We start from the raw sequence: 13643 nt of genomic DNA on the forward strand, positions 1-13643 counted from the left end.
CGGTTTTTTCCCCCACATATTATAATTCTTTGAGTCCAAAAAAATCGCATTTTAATTCGACTTCAATAACAAGGTGGATCAAAAGGGACATGCGAGATAACCTTTTCCCTTATTCTAGTATTTATATATGTTAGTACTATTTAGAGAAATTGGAACATGGTTGATATCTATATTCTTCTTTAGCAGCTTGTCGAAACTGGCAATACAGCCCACTATATCATTGATTTCTAAATTGGATATATCTAATCGCCACGTTCTCCCCAATGATATACATATAAGATGTTACCCTAATAATTTGCTTAATTAGGTGCAACTAATTCTTTGCCTGCTACTGTCTAGTTGATCTCAATTCGCAAATAATGTAAACCATCTTACTTGGAGAAGAATTTCAGAGTATTATTGCTATTTAATTTGTTTATAGTAATGCATCTATAAGAGTTTGAAGGGGTAAGAAATTTAACTATCAAACCTTCTAATGATCGATGTAACTTGGAAAATTTATTTTCTATTTGGACGTTTAAACGTTTATTTTGTTCTTCCCCTGTTGGATTGGCAAGTTAAAAAACAAATTGTATTATTCACTTAATCGCGTCTCGTTCTCTTTTATTGTAAGTAGTTCTTGTGGTTCCGTTTCTCTAAATAAAAATTATGAAATATGGCCAAAAATACCTTTAAAGTATTGAAAATTGCTCAATTTTGCCCTCCTTCCACCTATTGGGCCACAAATGTCCTTAACGTTAGTTTTTGGGCTCAAACTTACTCTTATATCTAACAGAAGGGCCAACAATACCCCTAACGTATTAAAAATGGCCCAGAAATATTCCCCGTTAACCTTTTGATCTGCAAATACCCCTAACGTTTATTTTTGGGCTCAAACTTACCCATATATATAACAGAACTAACCTGGTCAATTTGTTGACTTTAACTTTGCAATGTGGCATTTTCTTAATCCGCCACGTGTATTATTTGTATTAAATAAACCCACATGTATCTTTTAAAATATCCAACAACCCTGACCCGCTCCTATATATTTGGACGGTCAGCTAAAAATAATTACATTCACTAGTTAAATATATAAAAAATATACATTGATTATATATAAAATATGTATATTATATATTAATATTTTAATATATATTTAATATAATATTATTTTTAGGATAAATTATACGGTGTAGTTTTTCCTATTAATTATGATCTACAACTCGAATTAATTAAGCAAATCTGACAATGGAACGACAGTTTTTGCTAATATTTTAGCTATATCATTATATATTAAAACACTATTAGTTCTCATTGAAAAGATCATGTGAAGTCCATTAATGTGCTAAGCAGTTGATATGTATATAATTAAAGGTTTTAAATAGTTTTCTTTCCGTCTGTTTCTTTGTTTCTCCTTTAAAATCATATAAATAGAACATTATCATTTTTATGTTTGCAAATTATAATTTATATTTGTTAAACTTATTAAGATTTATAAAATTTGAAGGAAAAACTACACCGTATAATTTCTCCTAAAAATAATATCATGTAAAATATATATTAAAATATTAATATATAATATATATATTTTTATATATAATCAATGTATATTTTTTTATATTTAACTAGCGAATGTAATTATTTTTAGCCGATCGTCCAAATATATAGGAGCGGGTCAGGGTCGTTAGATATTTTAAAAGATACAAGTGGGTTGATTTAATACAAATAATACGCGTGGTAGATTAAGAAAATGCCACATGACGAAGTTAAAGTCAAAAAATTGACCAGGTTAGTTCTGTTATATATAGGGATAAGTTTGAATCCAAAAACAAACGTTAGGGGCATTTGCGGACCAAAAGGTTAACGGAGGGTATTTCTGAGCCATTTTTAATACGTTAGGGGTAGTGTTGGCCCTTCTGTTAGATATAAGGGTAAGTTTGAGCCCAAAAACTAACGCTAAGAGCATTTATGACCCAATAGATATATTCAATACCTTAAGGTATTTTTGGCTCTTTTCCGCAAAAACTATATCACGTCCGTCGATGAAATCATAAAATTGCTGAAACTAGTGATAATAAGAAGAAAGGACAAGGATGTTTGTGAAAGCAAACCAAAGGAATTTTGTTCTTTAATTACTCAGACTAAAACAAATGAATGAATCAAAATTACAGTATTCACTACACTAAATAAAATATCCCTCTACTCCACTGCGATTGTTCTCTAGACCAAAGTTGAACATGTAGATGTAGTAGGATCGTATAAAGCAGGAAGCAAGTATTTCCTTCCATTTGTACCGTGTGCATTGTAGCTTGCACCTGTAGTTTTGTCCACCAACAAATCTCCAGCATAGCCAGGGTAAGCACCTTTGGCATAGACACCAGGACAAGCAGAAGCAGCTTCCAGTGGTGCATCTGCCTCTCCCTGGTAATAACCATTTCCAAATGGGTTCGTCGCGGTTCCAGCCAATAAGCTAGCCAAGTTAATCACCATTCCGTCAATACCCACATCGTTGTTCGGTGCACCCAGTGGTGGGCTCTGTGGTCCGTAGATTGGCTGGTGGAATGGCCAGGCACAATAGCCAGGACATTGTGTCTCTGAATTACCAACCCAAATATAAGCAAATTTGTAAGTCTTGCCCCTAATAATAGAACCTTTAGAAGACCCATGGGTTCCACAGCGATTGACACAGAACCCATCGACTGCAACATCAGAGGCGGTCAAAACAACGTTAATGGCATCTTTTTGTTCACCCTTTGATGCCAATTGTACAATTTGTTTTTGGGTCAGTGATTTTCCTAAGGAGTAATTTTCGACAAGCACTTGTTTGCCCAAATAGAGGGAAAGGGATTTTTTGGAATTGGCGAGATGATAGTATTTTCCAGTGGTCTTCCACCATTTGGCTACTGATGGATCGGTTTTAGATGGAGTTGAAGAAGAAAGGGAAGTGATGAAATCAGAGACTATTGCTCTTTGGGATGGCTTGAATTTGCCATACCAAATTAAATTGACAGAGATTTTACCGGAAAGAAGTGCACCTTTGTGGTACTGCAATAGTTGATTTTGTGGGTCTTGGACTAAAGCAGTAAGCTTTCTTGAAGCAAAACACACATTGATGAAAGAAATCAATAGAAAGAGTTTTAAAATGAAATGGGTCGATTTCAAACCGAAGGAAGAAGACATTGTTTTTTCTTTTAGGTACTTAGTATATGTTTTTGAAGGCTATAGTGAGAAACTAATGCTTTGATGGAAGTTTTGTGTGTTGTACGTAGCTTGGATGAAATGCAAGGGAAGAGAGGAGGGCTATTTATACAACAGGGAGAGGGTGTACCGTTTGTAATGAAGCTGCTGAGAAAGCAGGAAGGGAATGTGGAATAGTAGAAAAGTGACTTTAAAAAAAGCGCGTTATCATTTTCACTAACTGGAGCTAGCTGCTATGCAACACAAGAGAGGTAATCTTTACTGCTTGACTTATGGGTTACTATTCTCGCGGCTCATCATTGACTTCACTGAACTAGTTTCTTGACAGAAGATTAGAGCAAAACAAAACAATGTACTTATGCTAATTTGACCCTTCAGATCCAAATCCTCCTCTGCCGAGCTGTATGTAGCCATTTTCATGCTTACTATTTTGTCTTATTCTTTGTTGCCTTCTTCGTTCATATGCAGTTTGTTGAACTAATTTTGGTTTTCTGGCATACTGCAGATGTGCCTGAAGGTTCTTTTATTGTCAGAGCACATACACCCATGTCAAATCTGTTTTCTTGCCTCTGGTTCAATGAAGTTGACCGATTTACTTCACGTGACCAACTAAGCTTCGCGTATACATTCCTAAAACTGAAGAGAATGAATCCAGACAAACCATTCCATTTAAATATGTTTAAGGTGAGGATTCTTCGGGCCGCTTTAATTCTTTTATTTACAGCTCTTACGAAACTAACAAACAAAGATGGTCACTGTTGAATCATCTGCTTGCTCTTGAAAACTAACTGTTTTGCTAGATATGTTTCTGCAGTATTTTAACCTCCTTCAATCCATCTGCTAACCAGGATAAGCTATTTGTGATTTGATTTTGCAATATTGTTTTGTGTCAGTTTGAATATTAACACCGTTTTCCTAAAATAAGTTGACATCTTATCGAGGTCGGACAACTTGTAGTCACCTGTGCTACTCTATCTTTCATTAAACTAGGAAGTGAACATGTAAAACACGATGCTCTCAATGTCGTTATTTTGTTGAAATAGTACAAGTACACAGCAACAGATGTGCTTGTTTGCTGGAAACATATGTGTTCTACTAACTACTACATTATTCTGCTAGATTGTGAAGTTCTGATATTTCAACAACATTGGACCCAAAATTTTGTGTCTCTACCTGTGTAAAAGCAGTTCTATGGAGTTTCATTGTCTGTTTTGAATGTTTGCTTCTGCAGGATTGTGAGCGTAGGTCACTGGTGAAGTTATTTCATCACATAGAGCCATCCTCTCCACCTCCTCCAAGAATAAGTTGATATTCTTCATTTTTTACATGGACTTGGTAAACTGAACCTCTTGCTCATCCCACTTGAACTAATTTTCAGTTTGAAGATGAACTGATGCATTTCATTGACAACTAGATATTATACATATTAGGATGCGGAATTAGTTCAGGCTCTACTGAGTAGGTGATAGAACTTCCATTGAATACCTTTGGTTTGTCATTTTGGCCCCAGAGAATGGGCACTAACTCACTGATCTGCCTTTGAGCCACCCTCTTCATGTGATTGAGGAAGGAGTAGTAAGCTCGTGAGGTGTCACTGCAGCTTGAGTTATCATTACTGTTGGATATTTTCTGAGACTACTTGTGGGTTCAGATCCTAACAAGTTCTGCAGAGGCTTGTAAAAATGTATTTAACTGTAGTAGAGACTCCACTGAGGAGCGCGGACCATCTCATCTGAAACTCTTGTACAATCTTTAATCAATTTAAGTTATAGGTTCGATTTTTAATCAATTTAAGTTACTAAATTCTAAATTAATAATTTATATATATTTCATGATTTTTTTAAAGAGAAATATAAGGTTTGAAGTTTGAACCAAAGTTACTAGGTTCGGTTAAATCTGTAACCGCAAAACTAACTCCGCCCCTTGTCACCAATAATTTGAAAGTTATAGTGCATTGGAATCCCTGAATTTACTTGGAAATTTTCGTTTTTCTTTTCCCTCAAAATTCTTTTCGTTTCATCTTCCTGAGATTTAACCCATTTGCTCGTCAAATAAAAATGCAAGGTAAGATATATGACATAACAAGTTTATATTTCCAAACTAAGAAGAATAAGAAATATGAACCTTTGAGCTATGATATTTTGAGCCTTGGTGCGAACGTAGGATCGATCGACTTGTTACCGCACTTTGGGGTCAGTTTGCTAGGATGCATTACCCCACTTTATGTCAAAACTTTTGGTCTAACTTGAGTGTTAATCTTCAGTTTCGTCCTTCTCGCTTTACCTTTGTACGAAGAATATGAAATACTACAAACATATACTCTCTCCGTTTTAATTTATGTAAACTTATTTGATTGAGTACGAAATTTAATAAAAAAAAAACTTTTGAATTTGTTGTGTGAAATGAGACACATATATTTGTGTGATATAAAAATAAGTCATTCTTTTTTGTAAGTACTTAAAAAAATATTTTCACGTGAATTGAAGTGAATTGGAGTATTAGAGTTGAGGAACCCCTTTCTGTAGTTCATAAGATATCACGATCTATCCATCAAATAGTCATTAATAAGTACTGCAATGAACATTGCTTTAGATTAAGGGCCCGTTTGACAATCAATGTTATTTTACTTTTTTGGGAAAAATTTCACCTTTTTTGGGAATTAGTATTTGGCCATTTGAAATTTTAATTTTGAAATTTTTTAAAAATTCAAAAAACTCCAAAAAGCTATTTTTCAAAATTTTCACTTCAATCACTCAAAAAATTCAAAAACATCTCCAAGTTATATTAATGTCCAAACACAACTCTAATTTTCAAATATCATTTTCACTTGAAAAATAATTTCACGTTTTTTAAAAATAACATTCACAATTTTATGTCCAAACGCCCACTAAATAACTTCCATCCAAATATCCACCGATCAAATGGTCACTAAAAAGTTCACGAGAGAGAAAAATAGAAAATTAAGTGTAATTTTCACCATGACTTATTTAAAAGATTATGTGTCAAAACAAATTCTTTTCTTAAATTCCATACCTGAACAAACAATTTCACATATATTGGGAGACATGTGTTAATCCACCCTTACATGTGTTAATTGACCCTTAAATGCATTATTTGACATTGTTAATATTTATTTCACCTCTTACTTGCTAATTTGCTCTTATATGCTTTAGTTGAAGTTATTGTCTCGTTACTTCTTTAATTGTTGAGTTACTTGCTTGAAGTTGTTATTTCATGGAATATCTTCTTTTTGAGTTATTGGTGTTGAAGTTGTAAAAGCCGTTATCACATTGAGGGGAAGTTGTTAATTATTGAGATATCATTCTTGTTGAGCTATTCACTTTCATTAGCCAATAATGTTTTATTTTCAAACATTAGATTATTGGTGGATTTCCAAACAACTGACTTTCTTTATGTCACAACCCCAAATTTTTACCTTAAAATGTCCTGATAGCACCTAGTCTCTAAGATTAGGTAAGCCTAATATTTAATAATAATATAACAGAAATAACGAGACTAACATACTAAAGTAAAATAGATAAACTCATATTAACTTCCAAAATATAATCTCAACAACATAATTTCCAAAATTGGTAAAACTTTGTCATAAGCTCTGTTGAATATTTTAAAACGTCTACTACAACACTGTCTGATAAAGAAAATAACAAAATGAGGAGATAATAGAAGGTGACTATGGAAGGTAATCTAAGGCCTGCAGACGCCGACCAGGTATACCTTGAAGTCTCTGAAAGGCAGCTGACAAGTCAATCACTAATGTCCAGCACGGGCAGACGTATATGGATCTGCACAAAAATATGCAGAAGAGTACTATGGGTACACCACAACGGTACCCAGTAAGTATCAAGCCTAACCTCGGTAGAGTAGTGACAAGGCCAGGTCAAGATACCAACTAGGACATGATAAACAGAACACAAATATAATAATGAGAAGTAATGAAAAGAGGAGAAATGAATAATATCAAGCAGTTTAATAGCGTAAACAAATGATAGAATTGTACGCAGAGAAACAACAAGAAAGAAACAATTAATGAGAACCTCAAATAATCAAATACAGACAAAACTGGTAAGACAAAGAAGAATAAGAGTAACAAGAACGGTCCAACCAATAACTCTTTTCAATATGAAGTGCACAACAAGAATCACAACCGAGGTACCGCTTCGTATTCACATTTCACAATTTCAATCATAATCTTTCCTTATATCACTGTGTGAGCATTACATTTAGTTTTGAAAATCATTTTTTCGAAATAGCTACCCGCATTTTAGCTCACCTTATCACACTGCGTGGTTTCCAGTTGTTCTCCTACTAGCAATACATGTATCAAGCCCACCTTATCTCACCGCATGCGTATCAACCCCTAACCTTATATAACCGTATGCGTATCAATATCACAACATAATCACCACTTGCACCATAAGTGTCCATATGCCATAACTTGCCAAAAGAATCAACAATACCAATATTTCCACAATAAATAGCTCATGGCTCAACCACAATATGTACAAATCTAAACAATAATAAAATAAAAGTGAATAGCTCAACAAGAATGATATCTCAACAATTAACAAATTTGCCTCAATGTGATAACGGCTTTTATAACTTCAACACCAATAACTCAAAAAGAAGATATTCTATGAAATAACGACTTCAAGCATATAATTCAACAATTAAAGAACGAGACAATAAGGAAGACAATAACTTCAACTAAAGCATATAAGAGCAAATTAGCAAGTAAGAGGTGAAACAAGTGTTAACAATGTCAAATAAAATATTTAAGGGTCAATTAATACATGTAAGGGTGGATTAACATTGAAAGATATAACATGTTATGACAATTCAATTAAAGGCATGAAAAGAATCTAAATAACCTAAACCAGTCAAATACCAAATATAGCCCATGTACTTACTGACCACCTTACGTACGTGGCTTTCACATAACACAATTAACACAAACAAACCAATTCTTAAGGGGTAGTTTTATCACACAAAGTTAGGCAAGATACTTACCTCAACTAGGCCAACTTAACCCTCGAAAATAGCGTTTCCCTAAAATTTGCCTCCACATGGCTCAAATCTAACCAAAAGTGATTCAACATCAACAATCAATACAAGAGTAAGCAATTACGATAGATAAAGCTTTGATTTTTTACAAAATTTTTAAAACATCAACAAAAGTCAACCCCGGGCTTGTCCGGTCAAAACTTGGGTCCAAGGGTAGATTCCGACTACCCATAACCTCACGAGTCCATATATGTGATTAGTTTTTCAAATCCGAGTCCAAATAGACTCTCAAAACTCAAATTCTAATACTTCAAAACTTAGACAAAATTCCACAAATTTTAACTTTGATTTGCATGAATTTGATGTTAATTCTAAGATATATTAATGAAATATAGTTGGAAATTGATTAGAATCACTTACCCAATGTTTGTAGATAAAAATCTTCTCTCCAAATCGCCTCTTACCGAACCAAGGGTTCTAAAATATGAGAAATGAGACTAAATCCCGATTTTCTAACTTTTTGTTCAGTTACAGATGTCGTAATTGTGAAAATCATGAACCATGTAATTGCGAAGAATGCCTCGCAAATGCGGCAACTGCCCAGCCACAGGGACTTTGCAAATGCGACAAATGGGTTCGCAAATGCGAACCCTGGCCCATTGCAAATGCGAACCCTGGCCCATCGCAAATGCGACAATTTTGTCGCAATTGCGAACTACCAAGATTAGGCCTAACCTTTGCAAATGCGAACAAGGTGTCATAATTGCGACACCTGATCCCCCCCCCCCAGCTATGTTCACAAATGTAAGGTGCTCGCAATTGCGACATCAGAGCACCAGCCCACCAGATTTTCTGTTTTCAGTCCAAAACAATCTGAAACACGTCTGAAACCTATTTGAGCGCTCGGGGCCCCAAACCAAACATCCACACAAGTCTAAAAATATCATACGAACTCACTCGCGCGATCAAAATACAAGAAGAACATCTAGAACTACGAATTGGACACCAAAACGCAAGAATTTCAAAGTAAAGTTCAAGAACTTCTAGAATTGCAACTAAACGTCTAAATACTATCAAATCAATTCCAAGCTATACCAAATATTGCATACAAGTTCTAAATAGAATAACAGACCTATTTCAAGTCCCAAAATCCAATTCCAACCCTGATAGCCAAAAGTTAACCAACGGTCAAACTTCTAAACCTCAAATTACTAATTTTCGACAAAACAACACAAATCAACCTATGGACCTCCAAAATCGATTCCGGGCACGCGCTCAAGTCCAAAATCATGATACTAAGCTATCGAAGTCATCAAAATACTGTTCCAGGGTCGTTTTTACAAAAGTTAATTATTGGTGAACATAAATAACTTAGACTTCTAAGCCAAGAATCAAAAGGGTCTAAATCAACTGAAAACCTTCCCGAAACGATACCAATCAACCCCGTAAGTGATAAAATCAAAATTACACATGTGTGAAGCATCGAAAGGGAAAAAGGGGCGCAAATACACAAAACGGCCGGTTGGGTCGTTATATTCTCCTCCTCTAAAAATAAATGTTCGTCCTCGAACGTGCATTAAAACATACTTGAAGTGATGAAAAGGTGAGGATAACGACTCCGCATGTAATGCTCAGTCTCTTAGGTCACCTCCTCAATCGGATGACCCCTTCATTGAGCTGGCACTGAAGCAAGGTTCTTTGATCTCAACTTCTGCACCTGATTGTTCAAGATAGCTACCGACTCCTTAATATAAGTTAAATCCTTGTCCAATTGGACTGACCTAAAGTCTAAAATATGAGACATATCACCATAATACTTCTGGAGAATAGAAACACGGAACACTGGATAAACTGCAGATAAGCTAGGTGGCAATGCTAGCTTGTAGGCCACCTCCCCCGCTCTCTCAAGGATCTCTAAAGGACCAATATACCTAAGGCTTAACTCGCCTTTCCTCCAGAACCTCATCACACACTTCATAGGTGAAATCCAGAGCAAAACCCTCTCTCCAACCAAGAATACAACATCACAAACGCTCTGATCGACATAACTCTTCTATCTAGACTGGGCTATACAAAGTTGATCCTGAATAAACTTGACTTTCTCCAAGGAATCTCGAACTAAATATGTGCCCAACAACCTAGCCTCTCCCATCTCAAACCAACCAACTGGAGAACGACACCGTCTCTCATATAGGGCCTCATAAGAAGCCATCTGTATACTTGATTAGTAGTGTGTTATTGTAGACAAACTCTGTAAGCGGCAATAATTGATCTCAAGAATCCCCAAAATCCATAACACCACGAAGTATATCCTCTAATATCTAAATGGTGCGCTCAAACTACCCGTCTGTTTGGTGGTGAAGGGTTGTACTTAAGTCAACCCACGTGCCTAACGCACGTTGCACAGCTCTCCAGAAATGCAACGTGAACTACATACCTCGATCGGATATAATGGATACCGGCACACGATGGAGACGAATAATTTCATGGATGAAGATCTGAGCTAGCTGCTCTGAAGAATAGGTAGTTACCACCGGAATGAAATGAGCCGACTTGGTCAACCTGTCCACAATCACCCATACATCGTCAAATTTCTTCAAAGTTCGTGGGAGCCCAACAACGAAGTCCATGGTAACACATTCCCATTTCCACTCGGGAATCTCAAGTCTCTGAAGCAAACCGCCTGGCCTCTGATGCTCATACTTCACCTGCTGACAATTTAGGCATCGATCCACATACACTACTATATCTTTCTTCATTATCCTTCACCAATAGTGCTGCCTCAAATCCTGATACATCTTAACGGCACCCGAATGAATGGAGTACCGCGAATTATGGGTCTCTTGAAGGATCAAATCATGTAACCCATCTACATAGGGCACGCAAATCTGACCCCGCATCCTCAACACCCCATCATCTCTAATAGAAACTTCCTTGGCATCACCGTGTTGTATTGTGTCCTTAAGGACAAGCAAATGGGGGTCGTCATAGTGATGCTCTTTGATGCGATCATATAAAGAAGACCGAGAAATCACACAAGCAAGAAATCGTCTGGGCTCTGAAATATCTAATCTAACAAACTGATTGGCCAAGGCCTAAACATCCATGGTTAGTGGTGTCTCTACAGTTGGTAGATTTGCCAAACTACCCATACTCTCCGCCTTTCGACTCAAGCCATCGACCACCATATTGACCATCCCGGGATGATACAGAATAGTGATATCATAGTCTTTAAGCAACTCTAACCATCTCTGTTACCACAAGTCAAGATCTTTCTGTTTGAACATATGCTGGAGACTCCAGTGGTCGGTATAGACCTCATATGGGGACACTGTAGAGATAATGCCTCCAAATATTCTTCGGATCTACCTTGATTCCCTCACTAGACAACACATGACCTAAAAATGCCATCGAGTCAAGCCATAATTCACACTTTGAGAATTTTGCATACAACGTCTTCTCTCTCAAGGTCTGGAGTACGATCCTCAGATGCTGCTCATGATCCTTCCTCCCGTGGGAGTACACCAAGGTGTCGTCAATAAACACAATGATAAATGAATCAAGATATGGCTGGAATACACTGTTCATCAGGTGCATAAACATTGTTGGGGCGTTGGTCAGCCCAAATGACATCACTAGAAACTCATAATGACCATAACGAATCCTAAAGGCAGTCTCCAGAATATCGGGATCCCGAATTTTCAACTGATGATACCCTGACCTCAAATCAATCTTCGAGAACACTTTATCCCCCTGAAGCTATTCAAATAAGTCATCAATGCGCGGCAATGGGTAGTTGTTCTTCACTGTAACATTATTCAATTGCCGATAATCAATACACAAGCGCATAGAACCAACCGTCTTCTTCACAAACATAACTAGAGCACCCTTGGCGAAACACTAGGTCTAATGAAACCTTTATCAAGCAATTCTTGCAACTTCTTCTTCAACTCCTTTATGTCACGACCCAAATCAGAGGGCCACGACTAGCACCCAGTGCCTACTTAACCGAGTGTCACGTACCTTATCTTTCTTTACTATAAGACTCGTTACGGGCCATGATAACTAATTCAAAAAGATTTACATAGGGGCCGACAAGGCCGTTGACATGTCATACCTAAAACTATACACATGACACTATCTGCAAAACCTCTAAGAAAACATCACCATAATATATAAGTTGGGACAGAGTTCCCGACATTCTCATAAAACGAAATAACATATATAGAACATTACTCGGCAATACTCCAGGAAGAAGTGGAGCTCACCAACCAAAAGTTGATATCTGGAGGCAGCCTACGGTGGAGGGTCCTCACCTCGCCTATCTACACCTGCGTGGCATGAATCACACCGCCCCAGAAAAAAGGACGTCAGTACAAAGAATGTATCTAGTATGTAAGGCAGAAATGAAGCGTAATAATAAAATACTATCTCGGGGAGGGATAAGAGTCAACTTATAACATCTGACTTTCCGCTGAGGGCAATAACATATAGAATAAGACACATCTCTTATATATAAATAAAACTACAATATAATAATTCTGATTGCATCATTTTCGTGATGTTAACTGCCCAACTGATCAGTGGTAACTGCCCGACCGGCCATAGCGCAGTGCTAAATGCATGACTGTCCGACCGGACGTAGCTCGGTGGTAAATATGTAGCTGCCCAACCGGCCGTAGCACGGTGGTAAATGAATATGCATGTTTTCCCAATCGGCCGTAGCACGATGGTAAATGCACGAAGATGCATGTAATAACATTATGAACATTAATATCTTTATCAAATACCTCAATAGGGAACTAGATACATACCTAGACATGCTTGAATATCATTTTACAGGAATGAATAATGTAGACCTTCTTAGTTACTAAGAGTAGAACCATTTATGAAATAATATTACGTTTACGTATCGTTGCTTGGATCATGCCAAAAGGAAAGAAGATATAGCCTTAACATACCGGAGTCGATTCTCCCTCTAACACCCGTCTTTTGCAAAAAACCACGTGGCGGCAAGATCGGAGTAGAAAAAAATCCGTATGATATTCTTGAGAAAGATTACATCGTACTCCCTTAAAATTATAAAATCTCATGTTGCTTAAGATGCTATGAAATCTTTATTTGAATTATTGAAGATCAGTACCTTAGAGTCATTAATTGTTGAAGATCACGTTGCTTAAAATTGCACCGTACTTTAGAGTCTTTGTTATGAATTGGTGAAAGATATGTATCTCCCTTTGAATTAGAAAAGCCTTATATTTGAATGGGTGTGGACCCCACTCCATGTGGTGGCTTAACCACACACCCTTAATCCTTAATCTTGCCACATAACCCATAATGACTTAAGAGTCATATATCTTGGGGTGGCTTGCTGCCACCGGGGGGGGAGGGGGGGTTGTCTTAACCAAATTCTTTAATTAATCACCCACAACTTCTTAATT

General features: G+C 36.7%; 1 protein-coding gene and 1 long non-coding RNA gene across 2 annotated transcripts; one reads left to right on the plus strand and one right to left on the minus strand.

Annotated features, from left to right (window-relative positions):
- Positions 1-2078: 2078 nt before the first annotated feature.
- On the minus strand, positions 2079-3267 carry LOC107779137 (protein PHOSPHATE-INDUCED 1-like). Its single transcript, XM_016599487.2, has one exon. The coding sequence runs from the start codon at positions 3160-3162 to the stop codon at positions 2203-2205; it is 960 nt and encodes a 319-aa protein (XP_016454973.2). The 5' UTR covers positions 3163-3267; the 3' UTR covers positions 2079-2202.
- Positions 3268-3443: 176 nt separating this feature from the next.
- Positions 3444-4965, plus strand: LOC107822733 (uncharacterized). The gene is made up of 3 exons (XR_001656454.2): positions 3444-3582; positions 3686-3864; positions 4412-4965. It is a non-coding gene; the product is annotated as an uncharacterized LOC107822733 (long non-coding RNA).
- The last annotated feature ends 8678 nt before the right edge of the window (positions 4966-13643 follow it).

This window comes from Nicotiana tabacum, chromosome 12, assembly GCF_000715075.1.
Source record: "Nicotiana tabacum cultivar K326 chromosome 12, ASM71507v2, whole genome shotgun sequence".
Taxonomy (NCBI): Eukaryota; Viridiplantae; Streptophyta; class Magnoliopsida; order Solanales; family Solanaceae; genus Nicotiana; species Nicotiana tabacum.